The 17,928-nt window shown below is 49.3% G+C and overlaps 1 protein-coding gene across 3 annotated transcripts in view; it reads left to right on the top strand.

Moving 5' to 3' along the window:
• LOC144772494 (E3 ubiquitin-protein ligase TTC3-like) overlaps positions 1-17,928 on the top strand; it is a 1,119,388-nt gene that overhangs the window by 819,220 nt on the left and 282,240 nt on the right. For all 3 annotated transcript variants that reach the window (XM_078656860.1, XM_078656861.1, XM_078656859.1), the window contains exon 35: positions 10,865-11,014. In XM_078656860.1, coding sequence (XP_078512986.1) covers positions 10,865-11,014 — 150 coding nt within the window. The remainder of the gene's footprint in view (positions 1-10,864; positions 11,015-17,928) is intronic.

Raw genomic sequence — 17,928 nt, 5'->3', positions numbered from 1 at the left:
GCTGCCTCAGCAAGCCTCTGCTTGGGAGTTAGTGATTCGGTTTTGGTTTTTTAGGTTTCGCCCTGGGCGTTGCAACTGCATAGCAGTTGCTCCGCCCACGGCGAAACCTCATGATCCTACATATGGACTTTGGTTCCGCCTCTGTCTCCCATTGGCTAGCTCCATAAATGGAGGCTAGCCATTGGGAGACAGAGGCTGTCAATCACGCTTTCTCGTGAAAACGCGATTCGGGGGCGTTTCTCGGTCTTTTTTAAGTCCCGCCCCTTTGTCCTGGGCTGCGCTGTCATTGGCTGCCGGCCCGGGACACCCCCGTGACGTCATTCCCCGGGCCGCGCTGTGATTGGCTGGCCGGCCCGGGACCTGACTTGTTTTTCTTTGTCCCTGCCTTTGTATCGTATGTGGCATTCCTGTCCCGTTCGTGATCGTCGCGCCCCGCGATGTGTGCTCCTTTCCTATTTCCTTCTATCCTCGCAGTATGTGCTCTCTCCCCCCACTCTGGTCTAAGTTGTGTAGCTCCTTCCTTTTTCCATAGCTGTCCTGTCTTCCATTGCCTGCTCTCTTCTCTTCCGTTAACGGCCCCACCCCTTCACCACCTGCCGCCCCTTCATTGCGCAATAGCTTTCTCTTTCAGACATTGGTTTTTCCGCACCCCCTTTTTGTCTGAAATACACCGCCTTCTTGAGACTGCTGTGACCCACTCTCGCACGACATTGATCTTTTGTCCCTTGCTTTTTGGGTCGGCCCTTCATTTCGCTACACCCTCGTGTATCCCCTAAGCGCCGTTTCCTCCCTCTCCACCCCCCTCCCAGGCATGTGTATTTCGTGGTTGGTGCGAGACGGCTGAACGCAGGGTTGTTTCTCCGGACCTGTTACTCCGGGATAGGCCAGTGTTACGACACGTTCCCAAGAGCGGGGGGGGCGGTGCTCGTGGATCGGGGGTCTCCTCTGTAGCAGAGCATGGCTCCGAATTGGCTGGCGCCAGCAGACTGTGCGCAGTCCGGTAAGCACTGCTCTTCTGTTCTGAGGCTTCAAAGAGTGGGCTCCCGTGTCACGGGCGTGGCTGAGGAGGCTTCCGTTCCCCATGACGTATTCCGTATCATGAGGAATGTGCTCAAAACGACACCTGGCAACATGTCACCTGGTGCTAGCAGGGCAAACAGTGTTCACCGATTGAAGTGTGCGCATTTACCATAACTCTTTTCATGACAGGGAACGTAACAGCGAGATGAAAGTATGATTCTATTACTTGCACTTTTTATGTAGTGCAGCCTGGCTTGTATTCAAGCATTGACTACTGAGACACGCTTATCGGATACAGTGAACTGTAGAATGACTTAGCTCTTGTAAATAAACATGTTTGGTATTTCGCTGGCATAGTTAATATTCTTTCAGCATCCAGCTCCTTGTTTTAACTTGGCATGTCAATGCCTTCTTCTGGACGGACTGGGGATCTGTAGGGGAGAGCACGTCAAGACTTCTGGAACCCAGTTCACCAATTTCAAAGTAAGCAACTCTAATTGCTTCATTCTGTTTCCAAAATAATTGTTATTTATGGCATCCCACCGCAAGTTTAGTAAGTACTGCAGCAATGAAAACACAGTATTTAAAATTTTCATATCGCCATGATTCTGCTAGTTTTTTTTAGAGGGGGCTGGCACGGGGAGAGCACGCCAAGACTTAAACCCAGTTCCTCTGTTCCAAAGTCGACGCAGGCCAAAACTTCTACCAGGTTCCCCTGTTCCAAAGAAGGCAGCTCTGGATGTTATGTTACGTCCCATTTCCCAAACAACCTGCATTAATTGCATCCAAACGCTTCAACAAAAAAAAAATTGACTGATTCAATCCCAATATTCAAATATTTATAAGTTTGATATTGGCATGTTTCTGCCTTTTTGGGGGGGATTGACATGAGGACAGGATGCTAAGATTTGAACCTGGTTACCAATTTCTAAAGTCTACAGCTCTGGTTGTTATGCTGCATTCTTTCCTCTAACCAGTCGTCATTTTGGGCATCCCACGGAAATTTAGCAAGTATTGCCTACTGAGGATACAATATTTACATTTTTGATATCTGCATGTTTCTGCATTTTTTAAGAGGAGGGGGGTTTGGTAAGGAGAGAGTAAGCAGAGACTTACGCCCGGTTCCAAAGTTGGGCGCTCTGGATGTTATGTTACATTCTCTTTCCCTAACAATCGTCATTAGTTTAATCAAAAGCACGCTGACAAACCTGACTCTTGTTTCCTTAAGTCAGCAAGTCTGTGTGTTATGTTTTCTTTTCAAACAGACGTAATTATTTGCATCCAAACGTGACAACTTTAAAGGCATTCAAATGTTTAACAAATTACGGATTCTATCCCAACCCAAGCGTCCCTTTCAAAACCATACGGTATCTATAGTTTTGATATCGACATGTGTCTGCCTGTTTTTGGGGGCTGGCACGGGGAGAGCATATCAACATTTTAATCTGATTCTCCATTTCTAAAATTGACAGCTCTGGATGGTATGCTACATTTTCTCCCAACTAATTGTCATTTTTGGCATCCCAATGCAATCATCCTGTGGGGAATTTAGCAAGCAATGCCGCAATCAAAACACAGTATTTACATTTTTAATATCCGCATGGCACAGAGCACTCATACCCACATGCTAATCAGTTGCGACACATTTACTTCAACCATCAGGCATTAATTTTGCTTTTCATTCTTTCCATAGCCCACACATATGCACTGAACAACTTTTCACTACCTCTCACGACAATTTGCAGGGCTTATACCCACACAACCTTTTACCCCTTGCTTTTTTTTCCTTCCCCTGTTGGCCCCCTCCCACCCACAATTACAAGTTGCTGCTGGTGTGCACAGTTATTTAGCTTCGCACTCTGGTACCGCAATAATCTTGCGCACAGCATTAGCCTGCAGCGTCACACTGCCCATCGACTAATGCGCTCATGCCCCGTGTATTTGCCCTTACTACCTATTCTTATGTATCTCACGCGGTAACTTACACCAGTTTCCCGCACATACTTTAAAAACACCTCCACTCGCTCTTTCCCTCAAAACCACTCCTTCCTCCCTTTATTCTGCTACCGTACTGGTTACATTGTAATGTGACTATTACAAACCGTGTTAACATATCAAGCTGCAACCCGCAAAACACTTTAATTCCACCTCTGTTCCCTCTTTCCTTCCCACCCACTCCTTCCATTCTGTGCCTCTGTTGGTTACATTGCACTGTCTGTATTCCCAACAGTGTAAGGATAACAAGCTGCAAACATTGCATTAGACATACAGCACGCACACAGTCCATTCTGTGCCCGTTTGTTACATTGTGATGTAACTATAAAAAATAAGCATTTGCAATACAATAGGTCTCGCTTTCACGCAAATTTGAGCTATTGACATTGCAAATAAAAATGCCTTTTATTTTTGGTTAAAAAACATCAATAAAAGGCATTGTCATTTACAATGCCAATAGCTTAAACTCGTTTATCTCTACTCTTGCTCGCACCTTTTACATTAATTCTAAATACTTCCAATCTTGTCGAAAAGGGAGCAAAGGAATAATTTCAAAAAGTGTTTTCCCAAGTTCACACAATTTGGCCAAATACACGATATTTCCTCTCTCTCTACACCCCCGTCTCTCTACACCCCTGTATTTCTATCTATCACCTTCACTCACTCCATCTATCACCTTCACTCACTCCATCTATCACCTTCACTCACTCCATCTATCGCCTTCACTCACTCCATCTATCGCCTTCACTCACTCCATCTATCGCCTTCACTGACTCCATCTATCGCCTTCACTGACTCCATCTATCGCCTTCACTGACTCCATCTATCGCCTTCACTGACTCCATCTATCGCCTTCACTGACTCCATCTATCGCCTTCACTCACTCCATCTATCGCCTTCACTCACTCCATCTATCGCCTTCACTCACTCCATCTATCGCCTTCACTCACTCCATCTATCGCCTTCCCTCCATCCATCTATCGCCTTCCCTCCATCCATCTATCGCCTTCCCTCCATCCATCTATCGCCTTCCCTCCATCCATCTATCGCCCTCCCTCCATCTATCGCCCTCCATCCCTCCATCGCCCTCCCTCCATCCATCTATCGCCCTCCCTCCTTCCATCCATCTATCGCCCTCCCTCCATCCATCTATCGCCCTCCATCCATCTATCGCCCTCCATCCATCTATCGCTCTCCATCCATCTATCGCCCTCCATCCATCTATCGCCCTCCCTCCCTCCATCCATCGCCCTCCCTCCCTCCATCCATCGCCCTCCCTCCATCCATCTATCGCCCTCCCTCCATCCATCGCCCTCCCTCCATCCATCTATCGCCCTCCCTCCATCCATCTATCGCCCTCCCTCCATCTATCGCCCTCCCTCCCTCTATCCATCTATCGCCCTCCATCCCTCCATCCCGCCATTCATCTTTTGCCCTCCCTCCCTTCATTCATCTTTCGCCCTCCCTCCATCCATCCATCTATCGCCCTCCCTCCATCTATCGCCCTCCCTCCCTCCATCCATCGCCCTCCCTCCCTCCATCCATCGCCCTCCCTCCCTCCATCCATCGCCCTCCCTCCCTCCATCCATCGCCCTCCCTCTCTCCATCCATCGCCCTCCCTCCATCCATCTATCGCCCTCCCTCCATCCATCGCCCTCCCTCCCTCCATTTATCGCCCTCCCTCCATCTATCGCCCTCCCTCCATCTATCGCCCTCCCTCCATCTATCGCCCTCCATCCCTCCATCCCTCCATTCATCTTTTGCCCTCCCTCCCTTCATTCATCTTTCGCCCTCCCTCCATCCATCTTTCGCCCTTCCTCCCTCCCTCCATCCATCTATCCCCTTCCCTCCCACCATCCATCTATCGCCCTCCCTCCATCTATCGCCCTCCCTCGATCTATCGCCTTCCCTCCCTCCATCTATCGCCCTCCCTCCATCCATTTTTTGCCCTCCCTCCCTCCATTTTTTGCCCTCCCTCCCTCCATCCATCTTTCGCCCTCCCTCCCTCCATCCATCTATCACCCTCCCTCCATTCATCTATTGCACTCCCTCCCTCCATCCATCTATTGCCCTCCATCCATCCATCTATCGCCCTCCATCCATCTATCGCCCTCCATCCATCTATCGCCTTCCATCCATCTATCGCCTTCCCTCCCTCCATCCATCTATCGCCCTCCCTCCATCTATCGCCCTCCCTCCATCTATCGCCTTCCCTCCCTCCATCCATCTATCGCCCACCCTCCATCTATCTATCTATAGTCCTCCCTCCATCTATCTATTGCCCTCCCGCCATCTATCTATCGCCCTCCCTCCCTCATCTATCTATCGCCCTCCCTTCCTCCATCTATCTACCGCCCTCACTCCATCTATTTATCGCCCTCCATCTATCTATCGCCCTCACTCTATCTATCTATCGCCCTCACTCTCTCTATCTATCGCCCTCACTCTATCGCCCTCACTCTATCGCCCTCACTCTATCGCCCTCACTCTATCGCCCTCACTCTATCGCCCTCACTCTATCGCCCTCACTCTATCGCCCTCACTCTATCGCCCTCACTCTATCGCCCTCACTCTATCGCCCTCACTCTATCGCCCTCACTCTATCGCCCTCACTCTATCGCCCTCACTCTATCGCCCTCACTCTATCGCCCTCACTCTATCGCCCTCACTCTATCGCCCTCACTCTATCGCCCTCACTCTATCGCCCTCACTCTATCTATCGCCCTCACTCTATCTATCGCCCTCACTCTATCTATCGCCCTCACTCTATCTATCGCCCTCACTCTATCTATCGCCCTCACTCTATCTATCGCCCTCACTCTATCTATCGCCCTCACTCTATCTATCGCCCTCACTCTATCTATCGCCCTCACTCTATCTATCGCCCTCACTCTATCTATCGCCCTCACTCTATCTATCGCCCTCACTCTATCTATCGCCCTCACTCTATCTATCGCCCTCACTCTATCGCCCTCACTCTATCGCCCTCACTCTATCGCCCTCACTCTATCGCCCTCACTCTATCGCCCTCACTCTATCGCCCTCACTCTATCGCCCTCACTCTATCGCCCTCACTCTATCGCCCTCACTCTATCGCCCTCACTCTATCGCCCTCACTCTATCGCCCTCACTCTATCGCCCTCACTCTATCGCCCTCACTCTATCGCCCTCACTCTATCGCCCTCACTCTATCGCCCTCACTCTATCGCCCTCACTCTATCGCCCTCACTCTATCTATCGCCCTCACTCTATCTATCGCCCTCACTCTATCTATCGCCCTCACTCTATCTATCGCCCTCACTCTATCTATCGCCCTCACTCTATCTATCGCCCTCACTCTATCTATCGCCCTCACTCTATCTATCGCCCTCACTCCATCACACTCACTCTATCTATCGCATCACCACAGCATCACTCAGCACCACCACAGCAACACTCAGGGGCACCACAACATAACTATGCGCTACCACAGCATCACTGAACGCCACAACATCACTTGTCGCCATCACAACATCACTCAGCGCCACCAAAGCATCAATCTGTGCAACCGTTCAACAACAACTGGTTCAAACATGTTCTCTCAATGTTTCAAGCTTTATTACAAATGTCACAAAAAGATGTTAATATTTTACTTCTGGTCTTGGTTTTTCGTCACAATAAAATACACTGAACATACTCTTCACAAAAGTTATTTACAAAAGTTTAGGCTATTGCCATTATAAATTAATATAACTTTTATTTAAGTATTCATTTTTTAAAAAAAACATTGTTATTTGTAATATCAATACATCTAAGCCACGTAAATACAACACATATTGCATTACAAATGCTATAGGTGTCACAGTTGCGACAGTTACAACTATTGGCATTGTAAATGACAAAGCTATTAATTTAGCTATTTTCAAAACCAACACATAAATACAAAATGTGTCATTTACAATCTCAATAGCTCAAACTTTCCTAATGCGAAACCTATTGCATTGCAAATGCTTGTTTACAGTTTGCGGCCAGTTGAAAGTGCGAGAGAATCACCTTAGAAAGGTAGGTCGCTACTGTTCTCACTTGTTATACTGTTGCAATTTCTCTCCCGTCTCTGAAAAATGCTGCCTGTTTGGGAAGTTTGTTATGTACAAAAAAACAGCTAAAGGGGTATCTTTACTGAAACATATTAATTTGCATTTCTCGCACAGGTCTGTATATGCGGTTGGCCTGTGTTAAACCATTAGCACTGTCCTGAACGGGTACAGGACAGCAAAGTATACTGTAGGGCTCTGCACCCCCTCCCCCCCACACTCTTTTAACAGGGTGGACACTGTCCCCCCTGCCAAGAAGTTGTGCCACACAGAAATATGCTTTTATAGCGCTATGTCGTGATGTCATGAGGTCCTTCGCATATTGTACTACTTGGTCAGTCCCCCCACTTCTTTTTATAGGAACCTTAAGAGGGTAGGCTGCTAAAGTCCATTGGTCATGGAAAACAGAGTAAAGAGAAGTGGACTGAAGCACAGAAAAAGCTGCTGCGACTTCCCAGTTAAAGTGAGTGGGACACTGTCAAGAAAGGAACGGTGAGGGGAAAGGCTGCTGGAGTTTGTGAGTAGGAATGCAGTGACACCTAGTGGCCATGGGTAGTCACTGCAGCAGTAAGGACACCAGTGGTTACTGCACCTGGATGGAAAGTATGTTACAGGGCAACAGCCACATGCGGCAAGTCCCCAAAGGACTGAAAAAAGTGTGTGGCATATGCGCCCAGTGGTGAAAGGATGCCACTGCAAGTGAGGTCTGGAGCGTGCAAGGCGCCAGAAGTAGGAGTACCCTCAAGTGACGGACAGAGGGCGCACAGTCGGAAGGGCGTCAAAGACTGTATTGGAGAAGATGAGTGTACAGTCTGGAGCCCGAGAGAGAGAGCCCGGGAGGAAGAGGGCCCATGTTGTCACAGTGAGTGACAAATGCTACGAAGTCGGCCTGAGTGGAGGCTGCAAGGAGAGAGGCACATCGGCGTAGTATTGAGGCGCCAGGAGTGCGTCCTCCAGAGAAGATTACTTTCGAGAGGTCAGAGAAGATGACCTGCGAGAGGTCAGAGAAGATGACCTGCGAGAGGTCAGAGAAGATGACCTGCGAGAGGTCAGAGAAGATGACCTGCGAGAGGTCAGAGAAGATGACCTGCGAGAGGTCAGAGAAGATGACCTGCGAGAGGTCAGAGAAGATGACCTGCGAGAGGTCAGAGAAGATGACTTGCGAGAGGTCAGAGAAGACAACCTGCGAGAGGTCAGAGAAGACAACCTGCGAGAGGTCGGAGAAGACAACCTGCGAGAGGTCAGAGAAGACAACCTGCGAGAGGTCAGAGAAGACAACCTGCGAGAGGTCAGAGAAGACAACCTGCGAGAGGTCAGAGAAGACAACCTGCGAGAGGTCAGAGAAGACAACCTGCGAGAGGTCAGAGAAGACAACCTGCAAGAGGTCAGAGAAGACAACCTGCAAGAGGTCAGAGAAGACGACCTGCGAGTGGTCAGAGAAGGTGACCTGCGAGTGGTCAGAGAAGGTGACCTGCGAGTGGTCAGAGAAGTGGTCCGAGAAGGTGACTTGCAAGTGGTCCGAGAAGGTGACTTGCAAGTGGTCCGAGAAGGTGACTTGCAAGTGGTCCGAGAAGGTGACCTGCGAGAGGTCTGAGAAGATTGATCTGAAGTCGAAGGAAGAAGACTTAGGAGAGGTTGTGAAAGGACTACTAGAGGTCTGGTCACCGGACGAGGAGAATGCATTGTCCTAGGGGTAGGACAAGGCCAGGGAACCAGTGTGAACTGCACGTCTCATAAAGAGACATGGCCTGAAGAGAAGAAGAGCAAGACAAGATGGGACCAGAATGTGTTGTGAAGTGAAGGAGAGGAAAAGGAAGAAGTGTGGTACGAGGCCACCACATGATGAGTCCAAAGAGAGAAAGAAGAGAGGATTGTGTGATTAGACATCTGGCACACTGCAAGGTACAGAAGACGACTGAGTGCAAGAACATTCTATGTAACATCTGTGGCACCATGAGAGGCTGGCTTTCCAGAAGTCTTCTGTTACACCAAGCTAGCCTGGTGCCTGCAGATGAGAGCAAGCTGGACCATTAGTACCATCCACCTTTGGGTCGCACGTGAGACTGTATTGTGGTCCTGCTCGGTCTTCCTGAGTGACCTCGGACCTGGGCTCCAGAAGAGGATCAGACCTTTCCACACCAGACCTTGGCGATCCGGGGGCAAGGGCCTCAGGGGTTACCGGTGAGAGTGGGGTCCCAACACGATAGAGGAGTCCACAGCAGCTCCCAGGAAGACGAAGATATTGTGTCGTAATCTGGTTCCCCCAAAGACCATCCTATCACTGCCAGTGCACCAGAGTCTGAATGGCATTAGTAGTCCGATCAAGAAACAACTGCCCTTCAGGTGGATCGAGGGACTCGAAGGTGAGTCTCGTACCACTTCCTCCACGATCCTAGATTATGGCGTTGGAGTGACACGGCGAAGTACGCCCAGTCCAGTGGACGCCTGGTGAAGAGAACCTCAGGGGCATACCAGTATGAGAGGGGCATACCAGTATGAGAGGGGCATCCTGGTGAGAGAAGGATGTTGGGAATTACTCCAGTATCCTGCAACTGGAAGCACTGCTGCCTCTGCGGAAGACATTGCAACAACAACCAGGACATTATCTGTTGTCGGAGGCTTGAGGTTCTTGAATCCAGGGCATATTTGTGAAAATTTAACATCTTCCATATTCACTATCGCTCCACATGCACCGTCCCCGTAATCTGTGCATATAGATTTTGGTTGTGAACTTCCACGCCTTGTCTCCAGGGAGGACCGGATCCACAGTGCACCACTGAACTGTGCCAAGTAGAATTAGTGATCTCAGCTGCAGTTGTACCATCGTCCTGTTCTGAAAGCAGCTGAATAGACTCCGTGGAGGTTTTCTATTCATGTTTTATTCTCTCCCACAAGTTGGACTTGTTACAGTTTTAATAAAGTTTGGGAGGGATGTAGTGACCAGCTGGTCACTGTTCTAGTGTTTGTGGTGCCAGCCACTTCCCGAAGGCTGGCTTATACTCCACCCCACCCCAATCGAACACAGACATCACAGGACATGTGACCTTTGTAATAAAAGGGGCCGCACACACGTGCCATGGGCCAGTTTCACTAACCAGATTCCAGTGTCCGTGTCATCATTCCCTGTGTATGGGGGGGCCTATGGCCCCACCACATTACACTAATCTCACTTAGGCGGGCCTGGCACCTCCAGCTCTGCCATCATGCACGGAGCTCAGGAATCCCAGCAAGGGCAGACAGTTACCTGTGACACCGCTCCGCAGGACTATAAATCCCTGCTGCAGACCCGGTGTCAGTAAGGATCTCTACTGCAGCGAAACGTGGGGCCCGCACAGGGTTCAGCAAGTGCCGGCTGCCATCTTGTAGTCGCTGTCGCCTTAGGCCCACTACTCCACCAAGAGACCCGCTCTCCAGCGCTGTTCTACTCCAAAACCAGGCTGCAGCGTAGTTTATGGTGTGCCTTCATGTGTGCGGGGGGTCCCCAGGTGCCTATAAAGATAGGATACAGTCACATAGAAGATCACCAGATGGGAGCTATGAAAAACATTGATCTACAGCATTGGCGGTCTTCCACGCCCGAGCCAATCCCACTTTTAAGTGCATGGAAGATATGGCAATAGTTTCTGGATCCAGTCTGGTGCCTGGGGATATTCAAAAGGCCAGGCATCTGAAGATAGTGTATCCACCAAAAATAAGTAAGTCTTTCTTTCCCATCAGTATTTGGTTAACATGACCTATTGCATAGCATCCCATAATGATAATTTTGTTCTTATTAGGGAGATATTCTACGATTGGAAAAAGAATATGTCATGCTGAAAGAGCAGCTTAAGAAAGCATCTGAAAAATATGAACTCTCAAGGTCCCAGAAAACCGATGAAAACGTTGTTGTGGAAGAGCAGTTAAAAAAACTTTCTGAACAAAATAAGGTAATATTGTCTTGTCACAAATTGGTGTAATTCTATGGATGTCTTCAATATTTTTGCTCTAGTATCAGTTACTCAAGAAGCAAGATTGTATCAGTCAAGTTTGGGGAACAGAAACTTCATCTTAATATAAATATGTTTGCAAATCTTTTGTTTTATATTTGGTATGAGGCTAGTGGCACTGAAGCAGCTTCAAAGTCCCTATAACACAATACGAAGAATAGAAACAGAGCTGCATAGAATAATAAACCTAGTTTAAAAGTATGTTCAATAAGATAAAAATGATAACCTCTTAATAAATGAATCTACCCTGCTTGTGAATGCTATTGTTGTTGGGCAGCAGCATGATGGCTGGCTCAATTGTTTAAGGCTTGATGCATATTAATACTATTTTGCTTTATTCTAATCCATGATTTTGATGGATACATCTGCCAGTGGATTCCTCACCTTGTGAATATCCCCTGCGCCAGCAGCGTTTGGATTTTTTTTGTAGCTGTCGACGCCGACGAGGACGACGTCACAGAAGCATGGCTCCGCTCGCGACTCCGCTTACGTCACTGGAGCCATAAGAGAGCCTTGTCGGCGTGATGACGTCCGTTCCCTTTTTTCCGCGCCGTCCACGCTAACGGTTTTTCTTGGACTCTCTGTGGTTTCACTTGCTACTTTGTGTTTCTGCTTGTATTTCTGGTCTTCTTCTTGTTTCCTTTTCAAGGATGTCGTCGAGGAAGTCCGGGTTCAAGCCCTGCAGGGAGTGCGGAGGACACATGTCTATTACAGATCCACATGAAGATTGTGTCTGGTGCCTGTCGTCGGATCACGACGTCGAGGGATGTGCCTGCTGTAGAAAAATGAATCCGAAGGCGTTAAAGGAAAGAGAAGCTAATTTCTTCATGGCGAAGATGAGGAAGGAGAAAAAAGGTAGAAGAAGGTCTCGTTCCAGGTCGAGGTCGGGCTCGAAGTTGATGTCGGGGAATGCTTCTAGATCTAGGAAGCATAAGAAGAAGAAGAGGCATGGATCAAGACGCCGATCAGATAAAGACACGGCTCCAAAGTCTACCTCGCCAGCTCCTCGACGTCGTAAAGACTTCGTGTCACCTTCTCCCTCGAATCAGGGTTCTCCTGTAAGATCGGCTTCACCAGCACATTCTCCGACGCCAGCTCTATCTCTGACTTCGGCTCATTCTCCGGCTCCGGAGGAAGATGTTCCAGTACCAGATGACTCGTCGACTCCAGTGGCTCTGCCGTCCGCGCCGATTGGCCCGAGTACAGTATTGCCTGCGCCTCAGCCTTCTCCAGGCGCGTATCCACCTTTCCCTGGGCAAGAACCATTGATTTATTTAAATGCGATGCATGGAGTCTTTCAAAGGACTATGTACCCCTCTGGAGCACCTATGGGTCCTATGGCTTTTAATCTGGGGGTTCCTCAGGCTCCCTTAAGCTCAGGCTCCCTTTATGCCATTTCTGCCAGCGGCTCCGTCTTGGCATTTCCTGGCGCCGAGGACATCGACGCTGGTCCCTTCATCTCCGGCCCCATCAGCTCGACCTAGTTCGACGCAGGCTCTGCCTCCGGATCCGTGTTCGGCGCCGGCTCCGTCGGAGTCGTGTCTGGCTCCATCGACCCCAGTGCTGAGAATGAGATCTAGGAGAAAGGCTCAGAGGGATTTAGAGGAGCAGACGTCTCGTTTGGAAGAAATGGAGGGAGGTGAGATTCTATTTTGAAGAACTGAATGAGGCAAGTGGCCTTGATATGTTTCCAGAATGGGAGCTTTTACCTCCAGCTGATGCTCCTTCAAAGGATGTGGCTCCTTACCACACAGTAATAAGGAAGGCAGCAGAACTTTTAGACCTCCAGCTTCCCACGGCTGAATTTAAGTCCAATATCTTGACGGAAGTTCTTCATTCACCTTCTACTGTGGTGGAGCCTTTGCTGCCATTCAATGATGCCATCACTGAGCCTGTAATGGCGGTTTGGCGTAAGCCCTTTTCGGCTCCGGCAGTTTCTAAGTCTGTTGCCAGGACATACAGGGCAGCTCCAGGGGACCCGGACTTTTTAACTTCCAATCCTTCTCCTGAGAGGCTGTTGGTTCAAGCTGTTCCAAAAGATCTTCTGGGGCTTTTCCTCAGGTTCCTGGCGATAGGGAGTCGAAAAAACTTGACCAGTCTGCAAAAAAGGTGTTTTCCTCTGCAAGCATGGCATTGAAGTCCACAAATGCCACCTGTCTTTTGGGATTTTACATCCATGCCCTAATGCACTCTGCTAAACAACTTGCCCCTATATTGTCTGAAAAGAACAGACCGAATTTTAATGAGGTCTTGTCAGACACTCAAGCGACTGCTCGTCGGGTGATTCAAAGTGGTCTGGACACTGCAGACTCTGTTGCCAGGATCATGGGGTCTTCTGTCGCCACAAGAAGAAGTGCCTGGCTTAAATCATCAGAGTTCTCCCCAGATATGCAGGCAACACTTTTGGATCACCCTTTTGATGGTTCAGGGCTGTTCGGAAAGAAGGCGGATGCCGCCTTGGAAAGGTTGAAGAACAGTAAAGCCACTGCCAAGTCTCTGGGCCTTCAAGCTCAACCTAGAGGTTCCTTGTACAGGAAGTACAGGGGTTTTGGGAGGTAGTCCTTTCGGACCTACAGACAGCCTCAGCAGCAGCAAAACACCTTGTACAAGTCCTACAGGGGCAAGAACATAGGTCGTCCACGAGGCCTTCAGCCCTCCTCCTCCTCCTCCTCTACCTCCCCTCCTCTTACCGCAGCAAAGCAACCCTAGATCCACCATTCTGGATCATGTTGATCCTGTGGGGTGGGTCGACTTACTCATTTTCTTCAAGATTGGGAATCGGTTACTACAGACCTTTGGGTTCTCAATCTTGTTGAGAATGGGTATGCTCTTCCCTTTCAGGAATTCCCTCCAAATTACCCTCCTTGTCAAGGGGCTGGCTCGGAGGACCACCTTCTTCTCCTGCAGGAAGAAGTGCTAACTTTACTGAAAAAGGGTGCATTAGAGGTGGTTCTAGAGTGGGAAAGGGGTCAGGGATGCTACTCCGGTATTTCCTGATTCCCAAGAAGAATGGCAGGTTATGTCCAATCCTGGATCTCAGGATCTTGAACCTTTTTCTGAAACAGGAGAGGTTCAAGATGCTCACCCTTGCGTAGGTTCTTCAAGCGCTGCAACAGGAAGATTGGATGGTGTCGATCGACTTGCAGGACGCGTATTTTCATATCCCAATCCTGAAGTCGCACAAGAAGTATCTCCGTTTTACGGTAGGGTCGCAACATTATCAGTTTGCGGTCCTCCCGTTTGGACTTACTACTGCACCTCGAGTCTTCACCAAAGTGATGGCAGTGGTGGCAGCCCATCTCAGGAGATTGGGGATTCCAGTTTCCCCATATCAGGATAACTGGCTGATCAAAGAAGAGTCACCAGAGAAGGTGCTTCATCATCTGCAGGTTACAACTCAGCTCTTGTACAAATTAGATTTCTCAATAAACGTGCCCAAGTCTCACCTGGTGCCCTCTCAGCGCAACCTGCTCATAGGGACAGTACTGGACACTACTATGTGTCGAGCATTCCCTCCTCCACAAAGGATTGTCGACATTCAGGAAATGATTCCCTTGTTTTATAACCAAGCTGTTGTTCCAGTCCTGAAGGTCCTTTGCCTGCTTGGTCTGTTTGCTTCCTGCATTCTGTTGGTCGACCATGCACACTGGCACATGAGGGCGCTCCAGTGGTGTATCCGCAGGCAGTGGTATCAACACAACAGAGATCTCAGGGAGTCTTTGAGGATCTCCAGAGAAGCTGCAGCGGATCTGTCTTGGTGGAGCGTGGAGGGCAGTCTGTCTCAAGGAAAGCCCTTGCATCTACCTCCATCGGTGGCCACAGAGATAACGGATGCATCCACCATAGGGTGGGGTGCTCATCTGGGGGATCTGGAGATCAAGGGTCTTTGGTCTCCGGAGGAAAGGTTGCTTCATATCAACCTTCTAGAGTTGCGGGCGATACGTTTGATGCTCAAGGCCTTCCTCCCTTCCCTTTGCGGTCAGTTGGTTCAAGTCCTGACGGACAACACTATCGCGATGTGGTATGTCAACAAGCAGGGAGGAGCGGGGTTGCATTCTTTCTGCAGAGAGGCTCTGCGCCTCTGGTCCTGGGTTCGGGACCATCGTATTTGTCTGATGGCAAATCATCTGGCTGAAGTTCTGAACGTGCGTGCAGACAGTCTGTCGGCAGTTCTCTGCAGACCACGAGTGAAGGCTTCATCCGGAGGTGGTTCGTCATGTCTTTCGTACGTTGGGAACTGCTCGGGTGGACCCGTTTGCCACTCACGAGAACGCTCACTGCCCGTCATTCTGCAGTCTCCAGTATCTGTTGCAGGGAGCGTTGGGGGACGCGTTTCAGTTGAGTTGGGGTTCACAATTCCTTTATGCGTTTCCTCCCATTCCTTTGATTCCTCGGTTTCTGAGGAAGATTCGCCAAGACCGGGCCCAAGTCATATTGATCACCCCGGATTGGCCAAGAAGGATGTGGCATACAGATCTTCTTTTTGCGCCAACAGCATGGATCCGGCAGGGGGTTACCTCTGTCACATTTTGCCCAACTATTTGTTTGACTTTTCGTTTGCTTGCTTGATCTTTCGCTTCCAATATGCAACGGATATTCCCCCTACTAAACGTCCATAGTTCAAGCCTTGTGAGGATTGTCACAGGCAGATGTCTGTGTCCGACCGAATCCTTGGTCGGTCTCCTGTGCCTGGGGTCGGGACAAAGCCCCAAGGCCTGTGCTGAATGCAAGTCAGTGCACCTGAAGGCGATTCTTGAGTGGACAACGAAGCTCCTCACAATGCAGCAAAAGAAGGCTCTGCACCATTTCCAGTCCGGTGGAAGATCTTGGGGCCTTTCCCAGAGCGTGTACTGTGGATGCTAGTCTTCTCGCTCCAAGACCTTCAAAGTTTTGTAAGTCAAAGTAGCACAAGAAAAAGAAGTCTGTGTCCTTCGGCTTCACCCTCTTCACCTCGTCCTTCTAGGCCCGCTCCTGCACTCCACCTGCGGAGCCAGCGTCAAGGCTTGCTCCCCACTACACTGAGTTTCCTGGTGCCAGAGCTATGCTTGTCCAGCTTACGGAATTGTATGATGGTATGCTTTCCATCTTTGCCCCACGGACTCCCTCTGGCCTGCCTTCAGGCTCATTGGAGCCAAACAGTCTCTCTGCTACGTTACTGTCAGCAGGTCACCCTCAAAGCCAGCCAGGCGTTCAGGATCCACTTCAGGATCTGGATTGATTCCACCACAAATTCCCCCATCCACTCCAGCTCTATCCCATCGTGTGCTAATGTTTAACCAGTGAATCTTGTTGTTGCGGTCCCGCTAGCCCACACCTGCGCCGAGACACCTTCGGGTATTTGTTTGTGCAATAAAAATCTCATAAATAAAATAAATAAATGTTGCCGCTCGGCGGCTAGCCAGTTGTAATCCCTGATGCCGCCTTGCTGACGGTGCCATCCAGGCCCTACATACCCTGGACTTCCCACCCCTTAACAGGCCCTACCTTCCTGACAAGGGAGACGAGGAGATGGTGTATGGTCCCCTTGAGGAGGACACTAAATAGGAAAGCTGGTATGAGATGCTGGGTGACACCTGTGGCCTGGATACCGCCCCAAACTCTGGCATGCTTTGCACACCAGGCTTTCTTTGGAGGAAAGCGCATCCTTTGCCAATTTGATGTGCCGGACGACAGACTTCTTATTCTCCAGCTGCCTGCTGTTCAGGTCAAGTCCAATGTCTTGATGGAGGTCCTTCAACCTGGGACGGGCTCGTCTGAGACCCTGCTGCCCTTTAATAAAGTGGTCACCAACATGCTCCTGGGGGCCTCCGTAAAACCCTGCACAGGAATCAAATGATTGCCCATCTGCATTGTACCGCCCTGGAAGATCCAGTCTTCCTCTCCTAACACCCCTAGAGACATGTAGGATTATAAACTGGAATGGCGTAATCTGTGTTGTAATAACAGGTGGCTAATGGCAGGACGCACAGCTGCTCAGTCCCATAGTAAGATTGAACCACAACTGATTTAATCGTGTGTGGCTAGGAGATCGGCACAGCCTTCAGATGCAGCGTGTTGGAGCAGAACAGCGTGTGTCTGTCTGCTGTGCCTCCTGCCATTATCCACCTGTTATTGCAACACAGGTTCTGGTATTCCAGCCTATTATCCTACATATCTCCTACAACCCGCTGGACGGAGTGCCTGCACGTCCTGAGTACATATACACCATCTCATTTGGAGATCGCACTCGGACAACACGCACTGTTGTGCATCCAGAATTGTGCTCCTGTATGTTTATTCTTATCGCGGTGCCATACCTCTCTCTGCTAGCCAATTCCTACCCTCACATGGGCACCCGGCTGGGTCCCTTGTGAGTATTGTTCTTTTTTTCTTCACTTACCTGTGGCATACTCTCACCACACGGCTTTGCATACCTCCCTTCAGATGTCCCTACATTTCTAGGTCCTGAAGAAACTCTACACTGCACATAGGGTCGAAACGTTGTCAACAGATGACAAAAGCGAACCATTAAACTAGCACTTATCATTGCATGAGAAGCGCGGTGCATATATTGCATATTTCATAGTGGTAGACTTTATGATAAATTGGAAACCTTGTACATATGTCACCACTATTTTAGGTTCCATATTTTACTGGGGGCACTACGCACTACTGTTTGATTAGTGTTTGTTTACCTTTTGTATATATTTGGATTAACTTTTCTCAAAAATTATAAAAAAAAATGTTTGTGAAAAACAAAAACTAAGGTGTGTCCGGTCTCCTCTCCCTTTGACATCACCCTAACCCTTTGCATTGCCACTGCGCATCAATATATCAGTATTATTTGTTCTTGGTTCTCGGCTAATAGACGTATG

The sequence above is a fragment of the Lissotriton helveticus genome, chromosome 8 (assembly GCF_964261635.1).
Source record: "Lissotriton helveticus chromosome 8, aLisHel1.1, whole genome shotgun sequence".
NCBI lineage: Eukaryota > Metazoa > Chordata > Amphibia > Caudata > Salamandridae > Lissotriton > Lissotriton helveticus.
Note: the sequence above shows the minus strand (reverse complement) of the source record. Positions and strands in the feature narration are given on the sequence as shown.